Genomic DNA, 22,254 nt, shown 5'->3' with positions numbered 1-22,254 from the left:
AAAACACATTCCCCACCTTCTCCTGAGTACGGAGATACCAGATGTGTGACACTTTTTTGCAGCCTAGGTGGGCAAAGGGGCCCATATTCCAAAGAGCACCTTTCGGATTTGACAGGTCATTTTTTTCAGAATTTGATTTCAAACTCCTTACCACACATTTGGGCCCCTAGAATGCCAGGGCAGTATAACTACCCCACAAGTGACCCCATTTTGGAAAGAAGACACCCCAAGGTATTCGCTGATGGGCATAGTGAGTTCATGGAAGTTTTTATTTTTTGTCACAAGTTAGTGGAATATGAGACTTTGTATGAAAAAAAAAAAAAAAAAAAAAATCATCATTTTCCACTAACTTGTGACAAAAAATAAAAAATTCTAGGAACTTGCCATGCCCCTCACGGAATACCTTGGGGTGTCTTCTTTCCAAAATGGGGTCACTTGTGGGGTAGTTATACTGCCCTGGCATTCTAGGGGCCCAAATGTGTGGTAAGGAGTTTGAAATCAAATTCTGAAAAAAATGACCTGTCAAATCCGAAAGGTGCTCTTTGGAATATGGGCCCCTTTGCCCACCTAGGCTGCAAAAAAGTGTCACACATCTGGTATCTCCGTACTCAGGAGAAGGTGGGGAATGTGTTTTGGGGTGTCATTTTACATATACCCATGCTGGGTGAGAGAAATATCTTGGCAAAAGACAACTTTTCCCATTTTTTTATACAAAGTTGGCATTTGACCAAGATATTTATCTCACCCAGCATGGGTATATGTAAAAAGACACCCCAAAACACATTCCTCAACTTCTCCTGAGTACGGGGATACCAGATGTGTGACACTTTTTTGCAGCCTAGGTGGGCAAAGGGGCCCACATTCCAAAGAGCACCTTTTGGATTTCATAGGTCATTTTTTACTGAATTTGATTTCAAACTCCTTACCACACATTTGGGCCCCTAGAATGCCAGGGCAGTATAACTACCCCACAAGTGACCCCATTTTGGAAAGAAGAGACCCCAAGGTATTCGCTGATAGGCATAGTGAGTTCATGGAAATTTTTATTTTTTGTCACAAGTTAGTGGAATATGAGACTTTGTATGAAAAAAAAATAAAAAATAAAAATCATCATTTTCCACTAACTTGTGACAAAAAATAAAAAATTCTAGGAACTTGCCATGCCCCTCACGGAATACCTTGGGGTGTCTTCTTTGCAAAATGGGGTCACTTGTGGGGTAGTTATACTGCCCTGGCATTTTCCAGGGGCCCTAATGTCTGGTAAGTAGGTAAATGACCTGTGAAATCCGAAAGGTGCTCTTTGGAATGTGGGCCCCTTTGCCCACCTAGGCTGCAAAAAAGTGTCACACATCTGGTATCTCCGTACTCAGGAGAAGGTGGGGAATGTGTTTTGGGGTGTCTTTTTACATATACCCATGCTGGGTGAGAGAAATATCTTGGCAAAAGACAACTTTTCCCATTTTTTTTATACAAAGTTGGCATTTGACCAAGATATTTATCTCACCCAGCATGGGTATATGTAAAATGACACCCCAAAACATATTCCCCAACTTCTGCTGAATACGGAGATACCACATGTGTGACACTTTTTGGCAGCCTAGGTGGGCAAAGGTGCCCAAATTCCTTTTAGGAGGGCATTTTTAGACATTTGGATACCAGACTTCTTCTCACGCTTTGGGGCCCCTAAAATGCCAGGGCAGTATAAATACCCCACATGTGACCCCATTTTGGAAAGAAGACACCCCAAGGTATTCAATGAGGGGCATGGCGAGTTCATTGAAAAAAAAAAAATTTGGCACAAGTTAGCGGAAATTGATTTTTTTGATTTTGTTCTCACAAAGTCTCCCTTTCCGCTAACTTGGGACAAAAATTTCAATCTTTCATGGACTCAATATGCCCCTCAGCGAATACCTTGGGGTGTCTTCTTTCCAAAATGGTGTTATTTGTGGGGTGTTTGTACTGCCCTGGCATTTGAGGGTCTCCGCAATCATTACATGTATGCCCAGCATTAGGAGTTTCTGCTATTCTCCTTATATTGAGCATACGGGTAATGAGATTTTTTTTTTCCGTTCAGCCTCTGGGCTGAAAGAAAAAAATGAACGGCACAGATTTCTTCATTCGCATCGATCAATGTGGATGAAAAAATCTCTGCCAAAAAAAGAAAAAGGAGGGGAAAGGCGTCTGCCAGGACATAGGAGCTCCGCCCAACATCCATACCCACTTCAGCTCGTATGCCCTGGCAAACCAGATTTCTCCATTCACATCAATCGATGTGGATGAATAAATCATTGCCGGGATTTTTTTTTTTATATATACAAAGTGTTTGCCAAAGTATATGAACACCGCCACCTCCTCAGCTCATATGCCTCGGCAAACGTATCTTTTACTGCAGAGGAGAAATCTCGTCTTGCAGCGCCGCATACACCGACTTGCGTGTAATCTGACAGCAGCGCAATGCTTCTGTCCGAATGCACATCAGTGCTGCAGCTAGTCGATCGGTTGGTCCACCTGAAAGGTAAAAAAAACAAAACAAAAAAGAAAAAACCAGGCCGCAAAGCAATAACTTTATTAACTGTTGAACAGAACATAGAAACTTTTTTTAAACTTTTTTAACTGAACATTTAACTTTTTTACTTACCGGTATTTTTTTTTTTGTTTAGTTTTTTTTACCTTTTATAGAACAAACCTCTCCTTCCCCATGGGACAATGTGCAAAGCGCAAATCGCCCAAAGATGTGGCGAAGTACATTATGCACTTTATCCCAGGTGAAAGGAGAGGTTTGCAGCAGCTGTGAGTGAATGGGCCCTAATAGCCCTGTGTGCCTGTCCTGGTGAGATGTGATCCCTATGCTAAGTGTACCTGTGTGTGGTACTTCCGGAAACACTCTCCATAGCATAGGGCAGGGTGGTCAGCACAGTCAGGACAGAAATAGCGGGTGTCACGCCTTATTCCACTCCTGCTACAGACACGACATCTTTTTCGGGGTGACGGTTGGGTTGAGGTACCAGGAACGACACTGGGGAAATGTCGCTCGTGTAGACGGCTAACTACACTGGTGGATGGGGCCACGGAACCTCCTGGGTAAAGGAGGTTCTCGATGATCTCTTCCTGGAATTTGAGGAAGGATCCTGTTCTCCCAGCCTTACTGTAGAGAACAAAACTATTGTAGAGCGCCAATTGAATTAAATATACAGACACCTTCTTATACCAGCGTCTGGTTCTGCGGGAAACTAAATACGGAGACAACATCTGGTCATTGAAGTCCACCCCTCCCATGAGCGCATTATAGTCGTGGACACAGAGGGGCTTTTCAATGACACGGGTTGCTCGCTCAATTTGGATTGTCGTGTCTGCGTGAATGGAGGAGAGCATGTAAACGTCACGCTTGTCTCTCCATTTCACCGCGAGCAGTTCTTCGTTACACAAGGCAGCCCTCTGCCCCCTTGCAAGACGGGTGGTTACAAGCCGTTGGGGGAAGCCCACGCGACTAGTTCGCATGGTGCCACAGGCGCAAATCCGTTCTAGAAACAAATGCCTAAAGAGGGCCACACTTGTGTAGAAATTGTCCACATAAAGATGGTACCCCTTGCCGAATAAGGGTGACACCAAGTCCCAGACTGTCTTCCCACTGCTCCCCAGGTAGTCAGGGCAACCGACCGGCTCCAGGGTCTGATCTTTTCCCTCATAGATCCGAAATTTGTGGGTATAGCCTGTGGCCCTTTCACAGAGCTTATACAATTTGACCCCATACCGGGCACGCTTGCTTGGGATGTATTGTTTGAAGCCAAGGCGCCCGGTAAAATGTATTAGGGACTCGTCTACGCAGATGTTTTGCTCAGGGGTATACAAATCTGCAAATTTCAGGTTGAAATGGTCTATGAGGGGCCGAATTTTGTGGAGCCGGTCAAAAGCAGGGTGGCCTCTGGGACGGGAGGTGGTATTGTCGCTAAAATGCAGAAAACGTAGGATGGTCTCAAATCGTGTCCTGGACATAGCAGCAGAGAACATGGGCATGTGATGAATTGGGTGCGTTGACCAATATGACCGCAATTCATGCTTTTTTGTCAGGCCCATGTTGAGGAGAAGGCCCAAAAAAATTTTAAGCTCGGAAACTTGGACTGGTTTCCACCGGAAAGGCTGGGCATAATAGCTTCCCGGGTTAGCGGTTATAAATTGTGTGGCATACTGGTTGGTCTCTGCCACGACTAAGTCCAAGAGCTCCGCAGTCAAGAACAGCTCAAAAAATCCCAGGGCCGAACCGATTTGAGCCGTCTCAACCCGAACTCCAGACTGGGCGGTGAAAGGGGGAACTACTGGTGCGGCTGAAGTTGGTGACTGCCAATCAGGATTTGCCAGCACCTCAGGGACTCTAGGGGCTCTACGGGCCCGTCTTTGCGGTGGCTGCGACGGGGTAACTATTGCACGTGCCACCGTACCAGCTTCAACTGCCCTTCTGGTGCTCGCTACTTCACCAGGTTGTACGGCAGTGCTGGTACTAGGTCCAGGAAGGGCTGCGCTGCTGGTGTATGCCTCACCACGTGATCCGGCAGCGACAGCCCCACTCTGCTGCTCTTGAAGCGGATCCTGCGTAACCTGTGGTCTAGCGACATGGGGCCGGGTACGCCTGGTGCTGCCAGGGACCTCCACCTCCTCGTCCGAACTTTGGGTCAGAGAGCCACTGCTTTCCACAGGTTCATATTCTGACCCGCTAGATTCGTCAGATGAGGGTTCCCACTCCTCATCCGACTGGGTCAGAATCCTGTAGGCCTCTTCAGAAGAATACCCCCTGTTTGACATTTTGGACTACTAAATTTAGGGGTATTCCCTGAGACTACCCAAGAAAAAAAGCAAACCTGTCTTACAAAGGGGAGGCTAGCGAAGTACCGGAGGCTGCTGCGGTTGATAAAAAATATCAAAACTGATTTTTTTATCGCCGCAGTGCGTGTAAAATGAATGTGCAGTGATCAAAAAATAATAATTTTTTGTCACTGCGGTGGGGCGGGCGTGGGTGAACGCACGTGTGGGCGACCGATCAGGCCTGATCGGGCAAACACTGCGTTTTGGGTGGAGGGCGAGCTAAGGTGACACTAATACTATTATAGATCTGACCGTGATCAGTTTTGATCACTTACAGATACTATAAAAGTACAAATGCTGATTAGCGATACGCTAAACAGCGAATAAAAGTGACTGCGGTGCGGTGGGGTGGGCGCTAACTGACGCTAACTACCTAACCAAGGGGCCTAAACTATCCCTAAAACCTAACAGCCAATACCAGTGAAAAAAAAAAAGTGACAGTTTACACTGATCACTTTTTTTCCTTTCACTAGTGATTGACAGGGGCGATCAAAGGGGTGATCAAAGGGTTAATTGGGGTGCAGGTGGGTGATCTGGGGCTAAGGTGTAGTGTTTGGTGTACTCACAGTTCAGTCTGCTCCTGTGCTGGATCCAACCGACGAAAAGGACCAGCACAGGAGCAGACAAGCCATATAACAGATCATATTTACTAATATGATCTGTTATATGACTTTGGATTGGATTTTTTGAAAATCGCCAGCCTGCCAGCCAATGATCGTTGCTGGCAGGCTGGTGACGAAATACTTCTTTTAATTTTGCCGGCCCGCGATGCGCATGCGCGGGCCGGCTTTGAGCGAAATCTCGCGTCTCGCGAGATGACGCGTATATGCGTGACTCTGCGCAGCGCTGCCACCTCCGGAACGCAATCCTGCGTTAGGCGGTCCGGAGGTGGTTAAGAAATAATTACGTGTATCTTGGCACAGGGTCGGGACCTGCAGGTTTCCCTTCCATGCTCTAGAAGATTTTGCATCACTTTGATCCAGATTGATACATTATGGATACATGGGGGTCATTCACCAGCGACAATAAATTCATATTAACCATAGGATCAGAGCTATCATTTTTTCAGAGTCAGTTTAAAGAGGCTGCCTGGGCAGTAATTAAAAAAAAGAAAATGACAACCACTGACCCCCCACCATTCCCGTTCTGCTGCTTCCCTGGTCCTTCCTTAGTCTTCTATTTCCCGGTCCCCATCAATACGAAAGAAATACTATCCAGCCAATCTCTGGCTGAGACTGGTAATTGATGCTTGACTGACTGAGCAGTCAAACAGTACCTCAACATCCATCTTCCTCTTGGAAGCCATATTGTAGAATAGGCTATATTGAGTAGACATTGGTCGCAAAACCCTAGCGCAAATAGGACTTCCCACCTACCATGTGACGCCTATAATGCTAATATCTTCTTTTGTAGCAGAGGGATTCCTTTGGGCACCCAGGCTGTCACCTTTTCACTTCCTATACCTACAACCCTATCATTAGCGACAGTGACTTAAAGGGATTTTTCCACCAACAAAATATTCTGCATATTTTAAAACAGCACCTGGATCTGAATACTTTAGTAATTGCATGCAATAAAAAATTAAGTGTAGCCACTGAGCTATTCAATAAAATGTATCTTTATAGCGCCACCTGCTAATTACTCGTTCCCTTATTTCTTGTCCACCTCACTGAGGTGGTCGCACGTGCTCAGCTTAAATCTTCAACTGTCACTAGCCACACCTGTTAGAAGCTGTGGCAGTTACAGGGAGGTAGTTGTAGCAGAAAGTACGTGCCCCCCGAGCTGCCAGCATGAAATCAATCTAGCAGCTATGTATGGAAAGATCTGTGGTTCCATGTGAAGTACAGGGCTGGTTCTAGCTTTGTTAGGAATAGATTGTCTATGTGATGTCTGTCTGATTCTCATTTTTTACATCAATCATGGCATATCCCCGTTAAGTTATTGTCAAGTCATCCTCTTGGATCAATGTGCTATTGTATACTTAAAATAGCCACTTGACTTTTTAATGTGTCTTTGCATTGATTTCTATAGAATGATTTTACATGATTACCATATAACTATATAGTATTAGACTTACAGAGCAACCATAATAATGTCATCACAGGGATCTGGAATCGTCCTTTTTCTGCTACTATATAAAGTTAAAAATCTTACATCAGTCTTCTACCATTTAGAAATCATTCCTGAATAGAGCACAGTAGGGTGAGGAATGAATGTGGGAGCATCTCATGCAATGTCCTGCCTAGACTTTCATACATGTAGCCTACGGATGGCTTTTATGTTAGGAAATAATGCTGAAGATGTTCTAAGAAAACCACCCTGCTGGGTCCTGTACTTGTACATTAAAGCACTTGGTAGCTGCTTAGAGTTTATTACTAAAAGATGTCAATTACTCAACATGAACATATCTCACAATTAGATTCAGTTTTGTAGAATTTTAATACGAATGTAGAAATGAATTTCTAGCAAGCTGTCAATTGTATAACTCAGAGGGCACTTTCTTTGGTCAGTAGTAGGGGGCTTGTTGTAGAGATGTAGATTCCAAATCAGGAAAGGTGGAACCAGAAGGGAAGATGCAACCAGATGTCCACTAATAGAGCAAATCTCATTAGAATCTGTAATACCCTCTCTTCGAGACTGCGCAAAAAGAGTTGTTTAATTTAGACAACCCTCTTTATAGTGAATTGTCCTACCCTGTTTATAGATTGCCTACAGAAAACCCTAGCTACAGCTGGGGCCCATGTATAAAACTTCTTGGTAGTGACAACCAAATTTGAAGTTAAAAATAGTCTTCTAGGATAGGGGTCCTTTCAAAGAAGAGGTGAAAATACACTCATGATAAGATTATTTTAAGTCTGTCACTAAAAGAAGTCAGGTCTAGGTAAGGTTTCTTCTTATCAAAGGGGAGGTCTTCTGAAGAACTTCCACTGGATTACATGGGTTTTGGAATGAATGATTGACCATGTCTAAAATTGATGGGTCTGGCTCATAAGAACAAGAATGGCTATCAATTTTCTGGCTCATAGAAGGGGATGGGATGGATATTCCAAAGGCATATGGAGAGGGGTTGTGTTTATGAGTACACTAAGTACTGGTCACCCAGCGGGAAGGTCCAAAGACACCGTTATTTATAATCATTGAAGGAAGCAGAAAGACACACACATGAAACGCCATCATGAAGCAACACCGTAGCAGGAAATATATTCAGTTAGCAATTCTCTTCTACACCACTAAGCATGCATGAGACGTGTACTAAGATTGTCCGAACATAGTATTGAAGCTAGGCTACTTTCACATGTGTGGTACATCTCTCTGCCGGAACAGTCCCATGGTTTTGGTCCAGCCACATCCCAGCATCTTTGCCAAGTAGCTTCTGTCCCTCCGCAGGCCAGCAGTATCCAGGGATACCGAATCCAGAGAACTCTGCTGGAATAGCCTGTCAGAGCGCTGTGCCACAGATGTGAAATTAGTAGGGATGAGCGAACCCAAACTGCAAAGTTCGGGTTCATACCAAACTTTGCGAGTTTGGGTACCCGAACCTAGACTTTTTCACTGAAGTCCAGGTTCGGGTTCGGTGTTCGGGTAATTTTATTAATTTCCATTATAACATGGTATATTGGAAAATAAAAACATGCTTAAGACAGAATGCAAAAGAATATGGCCATTTTAAGGGTTAATAAAAAACCTCACCTCATCCACTTGATCCCGCTGCAGCAGTCTCTTCTATCTTCATTCAGCAGGACCTGCCAAAGGACACGATGCATGATGACGTCCATACTCTCTCCCACGTGGTGACATCATTGCGCACATCACAGGTCCTTTGGCAGGTCCTGCTGAATGAAGATAGACGAGACTGCTGCAGCACGATCAAGTGGATGAGGTGAGGGTTTTTTTTAACCCATAAATGACCATATTCTTTTGCATTCTGTCTTAAGAATGTCATTATTTTCCGATATAACCATAGGACCTGCTATGTGTGCGATGGCGTCACCACGTAGGAGAGAGTAGTGACATCATCGCGCACATTGCAGGTCCTTTGGCAGGACCTGCTGAATGAAGATAGAAGACACTGCTGCAGCGCGATCAAGTGGATGAGGTAAGGTTTTTTTAACCCCCTAAATGGCCATATTATTTTGCATTCATAAGAATGCTGTTATTTTCCTATATAACCATGTTATAATGGAAAATAATAAAGTGAAGTTCGGGTCACCATTGACTACAATAGGGTTCGGGGTCAAGTTCGGGTCCCAAACCCGAACTTTGACCTGAAGTTCGGCCGAACCAGGCGAACCTGAACTTCTACGGGTTCGCTCATCCTCAATCACTAGGCAATCATAGTGTTGCTTGAGTGACGTGTGCCTGACAATATTAACAGTTTGAAGATGTACCAGCCTTGGTTTACACTATATAACTAGCTGTAGAAATTAACCATTAGGCACAAATTGTGGTAAATCACAATGTGCCATCTGTGCTTCTCCATAGCAGTTTCTATAATGTGCTATAATCTATCACACAATCAGAGTCCCAGAAAGTTTGCGACCTGCTCAGCTCTGCTATATCTCACTATGGCATATGATAATATAGTAAATCAGATAAAAAATTTTGTACCCAGAAGCTCGCACAACCATATTTTTTTTATGATTTCGCTTTCTATGTGATGTCGCTGCTCAGTTTAACAGTAAATGACAAGCATCAATAGCTGTCAAATCATGACACATTGACAAGTGAAAGAGAAAAAAAAGTATGAAAGAATTTTTTTCCACTCCTCGATGATTTTACTTAAGCGCCATTCATACATAAGAAATACATATAATTTGCCTGGATTTCTTCTAGATACTTTGTGGACTGAATAATGTGCATCTGTACTAAAATAGATTTTCCTGTATTGAAATAACAGTCTGCTCATGGAATGTCTATTAGGGACTGTCAATAGTTTTCTGTTATCTTCCACAAGTAAAAGACCGTTGTCCAAGAAGAAGATGACTTGAAGGATTGTAGAAATTGCTCACAAAGATTCTAATGGAAGGCAGAGCTTTGTGCGATTCACTACTCTGTGATTGTCACATCTACGTCGTTGTAACTGTTTGTGCTGCCTAAAAACAACCACTCTGACCATCCGTAAAGGATTTCTTTTCTGTCTCATAAAGGGATGGCATATCACTAACATATGCCATCACTTTATGATGGGTCCCAATCCCTGGGACCCTTACTGATCATGGCCATCCTGCTGTGCCGGGAACATAGCCAGCTCCATTCACTTGAATAGGGCCATGCTGCAGCTATCGTATGTATATCTATTTCTATCTATCTATTATCTATCTATCTATCTATCTATCTATCTATCTATCTATCTATCTATCTATCTATCTTCTGTATCTATCTATAGTATCTATCTATCTATCTATCTATCTATCTATCTATCTATCTATAATCTATGCTCTCATATACAGTGGAGGGTGGACGGCTCAGTATTATACTTTATAATACACCTGAATTTTAGAATTAGAAAAGCAATAAGTATTAACAATATGACAACCACACTGTAACCCATGTGTATAGGTATAGGAAAGCAGCTGACAGAGTGGACAGTCATCTGGTTGGAGCCTGCTTTCTATACATGTCCGATATATTAAGAGTTAAATATAACAACATTCCTTTCGGGTATACAAAAGTCAACTTAGTTTATACAGTCCTTTTATATATCACAGGGACTTATAAAAGCGCCATTTGGCTGCTGCTGAAAGAACACATCTACATTTACTCTGATACTACATCACTGTGAGCTCTGCTCTTGTGTTTACACCATTTCCTTTATACATTAGTATCACCATACATATCGCATTTCCACTGGGTTAAAGGGGTTGTCCAGTACTTTTCTATTGATGGCCTATCCTCAAGATAGGTGATATCTGATCACGATCTGCACCTACACCAATCAGCTATTCTACATTAGCTCCAGCGCCAGTATATCCAAATTACACAGCTCTGTCCACTGTTTGCTGCAGGACTGCCCCCATTCACTTTAATGGGAGCAGTGCTGCAGTAATCAGTTCCATCCACATCTCAATGGATGAAGCGCTGCAGTTCAGGAGCCACCACAGAACAACTAATTTGTGGGTGCGGGAGGTCAGACCCCTACATATTATATATTAGGCCATCAATAGAAAATGAGTGGACAATCCCTTAATTTTCTACTTTGCCCCCCTGAACTTAAGCAGAATCTATTTGGATTTCAGTTGTTAGAAACTGAGACTCCTACAGTCATAAAAATACAAAAAAAAAACTATCCAAGGGCCCTATAGCAGCACATGATACATCTGTAAGATACTTACACTTCCCAAACAACCCATGAACAATGATATTTGGTATCATAGGGACAGACATTATTATTTTACATATTTTTGGCTCATAAGTTTTGGTTTATGTTTGGGAACTAGCCAATGTACAAATTGTGTACAGCCTTTAGTGCACATGAGGTATACAGGATATGAAAGGGTTTATCCCATGATTAATGTAAAAAAATAAATAAATAAGATATCATATAGTGCAAGACAATGTCTTTCTAACAAAGCTAGAACCAACCCTGTCCTTCCTGCTGTATCTCTCTCCCTATTACAGCTCAGGGGGCATGTCCGTTGACAGGAGATGAGTCCTTCCTGCTGTATCTCTCCCTATTACAGCTCAGGGGGCATGTCCGTTCACAGGAGATGAGTCCTTCCTGCTGTATCTCTCTCCCTATTACAGCTCAGGGGGCATGTCCCTTCACAGGAGATGAGTCCTTCCTGCTGTATCTCTCTCCCTATTACAGCTCAGAGGGCATGTCCGTTCACAGGAGATGAGTCCTTCCTGCTGTATCTCTCTCCCTATTACAGCTCAGAGGGCATGTCCGTTCACAGGAGATGAGTCCTTCCTGCTGTATCTTTCTCCCTATTACAGCTCAGGGGGCATGTCCGTTCACAGGAGATGAGTCCTTCCTGCTGTATCTCTCTCCCTATTACAGCTCAGGGGGCATGTCCGTTCACAGGAGATGAGTCCTTCCTGCTGTATCTCTCTCCCTATTACAGCTCAGAGGGCATGTCCGTTCACAGGAGATGAGTCCTTCCTGCTGTATCTCTCCCTATTACAGCTCAGAGGGCATGTCCGTTCACAGGAGATGAGTCCTTCCTGCTGTATCTCTCTCTCTCTATTACAGCTCAGGGGGCATGTCCCTTCACAGGAGATGAGTCCTTCCTGCTGTATCTCTCTCCCTATTACAGCTCAGGGGGCATGTCCCTTCACAGCAGATGAGTCCTTCCTGCTGTATCTCTCTCCCTATTACAGCTCAGAGGGCATGTCCGTTCACAGGAGATGAGTCCTTCCTGCTGTATCTCTCTCCCTATTACAGCTCAGAGGGCATGTCCGTTCACAGGAGATGAGTCCTTCCTGCTGTATCTTTCTCCCTATTACAGCTCAGGAGGCATGTCCGTTCACAGGAGATGAGTCCTTCCTGCTGTATCTCTCTCCCTATTACAGCTCAGGGGGCATGTCCGTTCACAGGAGATGAGTCCTTCCTGCTGTATCTCTCTCCCTATTACAGCTCAGAGGGCATGTCCGTTCACAGGAGATGAGTCCTTCCTGCTGTATCTCTCCCTATTACAGCTCAGAGGGCATGTCCGTTCACAGGAGATGAGTCCTTCCTGCTGTATCTCTCTCTCTCTATTACAGCTCAGGGGGCATGTCCCTTCACAGGAGATGAGTCCTTCCTGCTGTATCTCTCTCCCTATTACAGCTCAGGGGGCATGTCCCTTCACAGCAGATGTGCCCTTTCTGCTGTAGCTTTCTTTCTCTCTCACAGTTCAGGGGTTATTTCCTTTCTGCCCCAGCTCTCTCTCTCAGGACCCCATAACTCAGGGGTTGAGTCCTTCCTGCTGTATCTCTCTCCCTATCAAAGCTCAGGGGGGGGGGGGGGGGGTGTTCCTTCTCAGGGTATGTGCTCTTTCTGCTGCATTTCTCTTTCTCTCACAGCTCAGGGGGCATGTCCTTTCTACGTCATCTCTTTCACTGTAACATTCACAGCTTCTAACAATACACAAAGCTAGTAGCATTTGAAACCGAGCCTGTGCGAGAACCTCACTAGGTGGACAGAGAAATAAGGAAAAGAACAAACAGCAGGTGGGGCTATACCGATACATTTTATTGAATATCTCAGCTGCTATACAAAATGTTTAATTACATGTAATTAGAAAAGTATTCACATCCAGGTATTGATTTAAAAAATTTTAAACATTTTTCATGGGACATCCCCTTTACCGTCTTCTCCCCTGCTTCCTGCCTTGGATCATTAATCAATTTAAAACTAAATTGTATAATCAGAAGTAAATAGTAGTACAAGGTATTTGCTGTAATATGTAAATAATATTCCTGAGAACCATGTAATAGATATTACCAAAATTAGGACAGACCTTAGGTATAACAGAACACATAGCAATGCCCAAAAATACAGCGAGATTGATAAATAATCATATCTATGACGAAAGGTAAAAGGGGAAGAAAGCAGCTGTCAGTAAAAGTGAACCGAGTGGAAAGACCTTCCCCAAGGACTCAGATCAATCATCTGAACAAATACCCATCCCATCCAAGTTTCAACAAGAGGCTCTCCAGACTAAATTGGATTCTGCCGAAAAAAAACTTCCGAGCATCACATGTGACAAGACTAAACCCCATGAAACATCCTACGGTTCACCTAACCGTGTAATGATGTTTAAACCAATATTCACTGAGGTCCTGGTCACTGAGGAGCCATAGCCTTGACAGCGCTCCATCATATCACAGGTTCAGGATTGATCGAGCAGGTGCCATCCATACCTGAAATATACAGAACAGAAAGCCATGTTCCTGTACTACAATCCCCATTATGTATTCCTATTCAAGAGTGTGATAAGATCGTTATGGATGCTGGAGACAAACTATATCGGATGCAGCAGACGTGTACCATGGAGGAATATTAGTCATACAGCATCAGGTAGAGATCACCTTAAAGGGCACCTGTCAGGAGATTTGTACCTATGAAACTGGCTGACCTGTTACATGTGTGCTTGGCAGCTGAAGACATCTAAGTTGGTTACATGTTCCTATGTGCCCATATGGCTGAGAAAAATGAAGTTTTAATATATGCAAATGAGCCTCTAGGAGCAACGGGGGAGTTGCCATTACACCTAGAGACTCTGCTTTCTCTGCAACTGCTGCACCCTCTGCAGTTTGATTGACAAGGCCAGGCAGGTGTGCTGACATTTTCACTGCCTGGCCCTGTCAATCAAAGTGCAGAGGGAGTGGCAGTTGCAGAGAGAGCAGATCCTTATAAGTGTAACGGCAACGCCCCCATTGCTCCTAGAGGCTCATTTGCATATATTAAAACAATATTTTTCTCAGCAATGCGGGCACATATGAACATGGGACCAACACAGATGTCTTCAGCTGCCAAGCGCACATGTAACAGGTCAGCCAGTGTCATAGGTACAAATCTGCTGACAGACGCCCTTTAATTTCCAGTCCAGTCAATGTCTACATGCATTTAAAGGGTTTCTATAGGACAGCAGAATATAACCGGAACGTAAGCTACAGAATAGAGACCCTGTTGTCACCAAGATTAAGGCAGATTGGGGGAAGATGTTTTTTACTTTCATCTTGATCTTAAATAAAAATCACTTGCATATAATGACAGTGTCGGAATGGGGTACCTAGGGCCCACCAGTAAAATGCATTTTGGGGGCCCACCATATGGATACATTCAAATATAATAAATAATTTAACAAGTTTTTTTATATGAACATAGGCTGGTTGAATATATGTATGTAGTGCAGTAAGTAGTGCCACTTGTGTAGGGGGTGGGAGACTAGGGGCCCACCTTGCTCAAGGGCCCACCGGGGGATTCCCCTGTACCCCTGTGGGCCAGTCCGAGCCTGTATAATGATCTAATGAAGAATATACACTGTATACAGATGTAGCTGAGCTATAATTGACTCTGATAGCACATGGCAGTTATCTCATGACAAAAGCTATTGAAAAAAGTCAATTAACATTGAGCTGGGCTGCATCTGTATATCATCCATGGATCAGGAACTTTGGACCATATGGCTCAACCCTTTGTTCCCCAACTGTAGTTCCTGAAATTAAAGGGGTTTTCTGGGAGTAGAATATTGATGATATATCCACAGGATAGGCCAACAATATCTGATTGGTGTGGATCCTACTCCCGACACTCCCGCCGATCAGTCATTTAAAGAGGCTGCGACGCTCCAGTGAGTGCTGCGGCCTCCTCACAGCTCGCTGGCAGGGGTCATTCCCTTGAATGAGGCTGAGATGCACATAGGCCGTGTGACCGAAGAAGGTGCCATCACCGGCCTAGGAAGAGGCCCTCACTGGAGATCCACAGCCTCCTCAAACAGCTGATCCGTGGGGGTGCAGGGAGACGGACCCTGCCAATCTCCTCTTGATGACCTGAGGATAGATAATCATCGTTCTACTCCCGGGAAAACCCCTTTAAAGACCAATTGTCACAGACTCTGGAAAATATAAAGATTCTTAGGGTACGTTCACACGTCTAAAGTCTTCTGTGATTTTGCGCTTTTTTTCCCACAGTGTAACCCATAAGCAAAATGATGGCGGTTATTTATTTATTTTTCTGGTGTTTTCAATCCACTTCAAAAGTGTCCTGTTACCTATTTCAAGTGGATTTTCGCTGTGTTCCCCATTGAAGTCAATGGGAAAGGTCTGAAACAGCTAGCTTTTTTTGCACATTTTTGGCAGTGTAACCCCTACCACGTACCCTATAAGATGCAGACTACGGGAGCGGACGCTGACAATAAGTGACACAAGCAGCTGCCTCTAAACTTCATCTCGCTGGGCTGCCGTTCTCTTCTAGCAAAACTTATCCCCACAGTCATTTTACCTTTAAGAGGCGCGATTCCACATGACAAGCGAATGTCTCAGGTAGCTGAGCGCGTACATTTTTCTGGCATAACCCCTGGATTATGCACAATGAATTCCATCCTAAAATAGATTTAATAGGCATGTCTACATTGTATTTAGCAGAAGGAACACAGTGGAATACGCTCGTATTCACTTAAGTCGGGCTCCCGAGTGCTGCGAGAGAAAAGCTTTTTGATGTCGCTCCGTTTTCTAGCTTTTGCGTAGCGGCGCATACAATTTACTAATTCATATTGTAATGCAAATTTCATATACCCACACATCCTGGTACAAGTGCAGCCTTTGTTTCAGTACAGGGGTCACAGTCTCACCATTAACCCTTTATTTTAAGATCTCATTGGGGGAACTGAGTTAAAGGGATAATACCATGATTGATGCTAAACTATAGTATAGTTCATGACAATATCTTTCTAACAAAGCCAGAACCAGCCCCGTACCTGACCTGGATTCACAGCTCTCCCCATTCACCGCTCCAGTTGCTCTGCTAGATTATCCTCAGCCTGGCAGGGGGCGTGTCCCTTCTGCTGCAGCTCTCTCCATGTAACTGCTACAGCTTCTAACAGAACACATGGCTGGAGGAGGCTAAAGATGTAAGCTGAGCGCGCTCAACCAGCTCAGTGAGACGGCCAAAAAGTAAGGGAAAGAAGAAACAGCAGGTGGCGCTATACAGATACATTTTATTGAATAGCTCACTGACTATACTCAATTTTTATTTATATGCAATTACCAAAGTATTCAGATCGAGGTGCTGGTTTGAAAAACGTAGAATATGATTTGTGACACAACCCATTTAAGTAAATTGCTCAATTGTCGCTATTAAGATAAGCGGCCCTTGCCTTGCTCCTAATTTACGTTGGTCTTTAGACATTTTTGCGCCTTTGGAAACTCTGAAAAGTGTATAAGAAGAGGCTCAGAAATTTCCGCAACCGAAAATCAGGTCTATTCACCTGGATGGGGCTTGCAGAAACCCACCTGCTCTCTGTCCTTATTCAAATGAATGGAGGTGATTTTCGGTTGCGGAAAATTCTGCAACACAATCCGCGGCTGTGAGGCTGCCCCTAAAAGATTTCAGATTTATTATTGACGTTAGAGATGCACAAATCCATTCTGAATTGAATTTGTCACACATTTCTGCAAAGCCTAAACTTTTTTGATTCGTTCCCGCACAAAACGCTCGGAATGGCAGCCACCAGTTTATAGGTCTGAAGACAGAAATGAAGGCAACTGCCACCAAAAAGGGGTCATTTTTGGACCGTTTCTAAATTCAGTGTGCTATTAAACAGGACTTTTGTCACCACCCGCTACCATCCGTTTAGCCGTAGTCATATCCATCACTGCCACTTACCAGTTACTAATGCTGTCTAATGCTTACAGGGGTTGGGTACCGTCCTAGGAGACCTCACTGTGTCATACAAGTTCATTCGGACCAAATCTAACCTCAAACGGTCGATTCGACTGAATCAAAATACATTTTAGGGAATTTGCTGATCTCTGGTTGACATGACCATGTAAAGCGTGCCAACCAAGAGATAGCATCAGGAAGAAAAGCAAGTCTAGTAAGTTGAGCCAAATTTATAAAGCAACGTGGACCGCTGAAATAAATTTGGGCGAGTTTCAGCCTTCCGGGTCGAGTTTTTACCTGTCTAAATTTATGATAATGATAATGAATAATAATATAAACTGTAACAAGATATAGCAGGGTTCAATTTTTTCCTTTTATGCCCCGTGCTCTCACAGTGCCAAAAACTTTGTAGCCCTACCTGCAGTCCTATGCAAAACGCAAACAACCCTCCTTGACATTGTCATGTGACAAACCCAGCAGTGCTACTTGAACAAATACAGCTCTGACACATCTGCAAACACTCTATACTTCTGGAGAGGAATTTGATACACAATGCATAACACGCTTTTCAAATAATCCTATCAATGCAAACATCGTTATACACTCGCCTGTCCGTTGATCAATGCGCTATATCAAGTATCATGAAACTGGACAGAGAACAAATCCATGACCTAAGGAATATTCTCTGACTCTCGTCTTAGATTCCTTTTACTATTGATTACTGGAGGGGGCAATCATTTAGCCTAAGGAAATAGGAGAATCTTAGTCCTTTAGGGTCCTTCCACCACACGTCCAGGTTTCTTCATGTAGTTTTGGAAGCCAAAATCAGGAGAGAATAAAAAAAAAGAGAGGAGAAGTACCTATTCTTTATACTTTTTCTCCTTTTATGATCCGCTCCTGATTTTGGATTCCAAAATTGCAACTGGAAACCTGACAGTGTGACCGTACCCTTAGAGAAATGTTGATGTTCCTCTGGAGAAAGCAGTGAGGAACACTGCTGATTCCCTGAACTGTTGGCTGCCTTAAACCTTCGAAGGCTGGTTGCATCTCATGTGACGTGCTGAACATCTACAGTAGGTGCATCTCCAAACACGTAACTGCAAAAGTTTACAGGACATCCTCTCCAGTAAATGTAGAGCGCCAGGTTCTAATGAGAAACGTGGCAAAGCCCCAGACATCTCATCTCCCTTGGTGCCTAATGCTTGGAGGAGTCCCTGTGCATGCTGCAGCTTTAAATTCATGTTCTTCACTGGAGCACTAGTTACGAAAGCCATTCAGCAACTTCCGAAAGCCCATCCGCGACTCCCCAACCCCCTCCAAGGATGTATATAAGGAAACACAAGAGACGGCTTAATTATCCAGCCTTCTATTCTGTAGCTATACATAATTAATGAATAAAAAGAAGCAATCCGTTAAAAATAGCAAACTCTAAAACTGCAGGCTCCGGAACTGAGCTTCAGGCAGTCCTAACGGTTGACTCAGGTGGTACGCTAGTCTTATCCAGTGCATGTCATTCCCCAAAAAAAACAATTCCCACGTAATAAAAGAAAGATCGCAACGGTATTACCTGCTCTTGCTGATGCTGCGATTTCACGGGAGCATTCTGTTCTTTAGCTGTGGTCATGATCTCCCCACTTGTACCCAACGCAGTAGTCTATGTGATGTTACCGTCTGGTTAAATGCCCCAAAGCCAGTGAGTTACTATTCCATCACAACAATCAGCAGTCGATTTCGAAGCATGTTAAAAAAAAAAAGAAAAAAAAAAAAAAAGGACCCATGCAAGGAACGCGGAGGACAAAATAACCCAAGTCAGAGGAGAATAAAAGATGCAAGGCTCTTTACAATTAGCAACAGTCTCTGCATCGCAGAAGCAATGATAACTGCTTGGCAACCTGCTACTGGCAGCAGCATAGCTTGGAGACAACCTAGCGATGTAGCCCCCCTCCTGCTTCCCTTTTCTCTACTCCACCCTCCTCCTCTTTCTATAGTCAGGCTCACAGAGCATGCACCAGCCCGCAGCCCTGCCAGCAGAAAGGTAGCAGCACAGCCTTCCCCTTCTAGGACTTGCTTCCCTCATCCAGATGTAAGGCTCAGCCTCATTGGTTGCTCTGGAATAGGGAAAGAGGACAGAGTTTAAGGCTACAACGTGCACTGTGCCATTTTATCGCCGAGAGCCCAAAAACGTCAAGTCAGAAAACTGAGCCGAGGATGAGATGTTCAATGAAATCATGCGCAGGAGGTCTAATGTCACGGTGCGGGAATGAGAGCTCCTAGGTTGTTCCTCTGAGAACCATTCTGTAAATGCAGTTGATACATTTCTTCATGTCGGAGTTTTGATTCATTTTTTTTTTTATCTATTATTTTATTGCGTCACTTTGCTTCTGTTGCTTTTTTAGCCTTTTTGTAGCTTTTGTTAAGTGATGAAGTATAATATTAGATGTGCTCTTTGCAGCAGTAAGCAGAATAACACCAGACATGTTTTTTACTATACGTTTTACATGTTATTTATGTTATACGGGTCACATGTTATTTATTGCTCACTTTTCTTTTTTTTTCTGCTTTATTGATATATTTTAAGCAACTAGCGATGTAAAGGGGCTCTGCCGAATGCTCTCAAATGTATTAAGACATTGTTATCTATCTATATTATTGTTGATTATCTTTCTATATTATTGTTGATTTTCCCTGAATGGCGGTGAAAAATTAAATAAAATCATACTTACTTATCCATCCACGCCGCCATCTTGATTGAAGATCTCGCATGAAATCCTGTGCATGGTGACGTATGACGTCAACACGCCGGCGGACATGATGATGTCACCACGGGCCCCGCGAGATTTCGCCCTTGATCTTTGACCAAGGTGGCGGCGGCCGGCTCTTCGCGATCCAATGGATGAGGTAAGTATGATTTTTTCTTTTATTTTACACTTTAATATTAAAGTCAGATGCAATCAGCGATGAATGCGGCATCTGAGGTGTACAATGATGGGGAGCAGCGCAATCGATGTTCACTGTCATTGCACCCACTACTTACAAAGAAATGCACTTCACGACAAAGTGATTCGTCGCTAAGCAATTTTTTCTTTTGTAAAAATTCGGCAAAGCAGCCGAATCATATTTCCAATTCTTTACTTATCTCTAATCAATATATTAAAGAGGTATTCCAGTTGTTACAAATAATTCCCTATCCACAGAATACGTGTAGGTGCTAACTATTAGATTGGTGGGGGTTCCAGTGGCAGGATCACAAGAAGAGTACTCGGCTATTTCCAGAACTCCCACAGAGATGACTAGAGCAGCAGTTTGCATGCCCAGCCTGACGCTCTGTTCATATCCATGGGCACTGAGCGTTATGTGGTCCCCATGCTCGTGATCAGTGGGGATTCCAGTGGTAGTCCACCCATAAATCTGTGGATAGGGGATCATTTGTTATAACTAGAATACCCCTTTAAGTACTAAAACCTCTTTAGAGAACCTCTTTAAGGGTACTTCCACACTAGTGGCAGCCTTCTCCGACAGGCTGTTCCGGCGGGTGAACTCCGGCCCGCCCCCTTTATAGTCAATGGGGCCGGAGCGGTAGTCCAAAGGCACGCATGCACTAGCGGCAGCACGGATCCGACAGGCGGTTCACCCGCCGCTAGTGTGAAACTAGCCTAAGTTGTAAAACCATAAAAGCCCTTCACTTTCTGAAATTAGGAAACCTGGGGAGCTACTTAATTTTTCAGAACCTGTCTAAGAGAACTTTTAGGCCCCTTTCACACGGGCGAGATTTCCACGCGGGTGCAATGCGTGAGGTGAACGCATTGCACCCGCACTGAATCCGGACCAATTCATTTCTATGGTGCTGTGCAGATGAGCGGTGATTTTCACGCATCACTTGTGCGTTGCGTGAAAATCGCAGCATGCTCTATTTTGTGCGTTTTCCACGCAACGCAGGCCCCATAGAAGTGAATGGGGCTGCGTGAAAATCACAAGCATCCGCAAGCAAGTGCGGATACGGTTCAATTTTCGCGCATGGTTGCTTTGAGACGATCGGGATGGAGACCCGATCATTATTATTTTCCCTTATAACATGGTTATAAGGGAAAATAATAGCATTATTAATACAGAATGCATAGTACAATAGGACTGGAGGGGTTAAAAAAATAATAATAATTTTGAACTCACCTTAATCCACTTGTTCGCGCAGCCCGGCTTCTCTTCTGTCTTCATCTTTGCTGTGCACAGGAAAAGGACCTGTGGTGACGTCACTACACTCATCACATGGTCCGTCACATTATCCATCACCATGGTTAACGAACATGTGATGGACCATGTGATGAGCGCAGGGACATCATCAAAGGTCCTATTCCTCAAAGAAGAAGACAGAAAAGAAACCGGGCTGCGCGAACAAGTGGATTAAGGTGAGTTAAATTATTATTATTATTTTTTTAACCCCTCCAGCCCTATTGTACTAAGCATTCTGTAATAAGAATGCTATTATTTTCCCTTATAACCAATGTTATAAGGGAAAATAATAAAATCTACACAGCATCTAACCCAAACCCGAACTTCTGTAAAGAAGACCGGGTTCGGGTCTGGGTACCAAACATGCCGATTTTTCTCACGCGCGTGCAAAACGCATTACAATGTTTTGCACTCGTGCGAAAAAATCGCGCATTTTCCCGCGACGCACCCGCATCTTATCCGGGCCAAAAACATGACGCCCGTGTGAAGAGGCCTTAGAATTTCTGAAATGCAAAACAGAACTGAAACCAGGGAAAACTTTTAAGTTCTGAAATGGAGAATCCCTTTACGTTTTAAAATCAGAAAACTCGGTTAGATTCTGAAACTACAGAATCATATTTGGTTCTGAAGACAGAGAACCCCTTTAAGTTCTCAAACTGGCTAACCCTTTTAGGTTCTTAATCCACAAAAGTCGGTCTTGCTCAGTGATCTACAGCTATCTCTGTATGCATATTATACAGCAAAAGCTGTGAACCATTGAGTAGCACCGCCCACTGGACTCCTAAGACTCGAATGTGCAGGAATATAGAAAAAAAAATTGGTCTGAAATTTGAATCTTTTTTTATTATCAAACTATACATCAA

At 43.7% G+C, this 22,254-nt stretch overlaps 1 protein-coding gene across 2 annotated transcripts in view; it reads right to left on the bottom strand.

The window, feature by feature from the left end:
• Nucleotides 1-22,254, bottom strand: part of DPP6 (dipeptidyl peptidase like 6) — a 1,686,142-nt gene that overhangs the window by 778,669 nt on the left and 885,219 nt on the right. Inside the window, exon 1 of one of the 2 annotated variants that reach the window (XM_040434144.1) lies at nucleotides 18,732-19,141. The exons of the other annotated variant lie outside the window; for it this stretch is intronic. Within the exon in view, the coding sequence (XP_040290078.1) occupies nucleotides 18,732-18,788 (57 nt within the window). The 5' untranslated portion in view covers nucleotides 18,789-19,141. Of the gene's footprint in view, nucleotides 1-18,731; nucleotides 19,142-22,254 lie in introns of those variants that run through there. 2 annotated transcript variants of the gene reach the window in all.

The sequence above is a fragment of the Bufo bufo genome, chromosome 5 (assembly GCF_905171765.1).
Source record: "Bufo bufo chromosome 5, aBufBuf1.1, whole genome shotgun sequence".
Lineage (NCBI taxonomy): Eukaryota > Metazoa > Chordata > Amphibia > Anura > Bufonidae > Bufo > Bufo bufo.
Note: the sequence above shows the minus strand (reverse complement) of the source record. Positions and strands in the feature narration are given on the sequence as shown.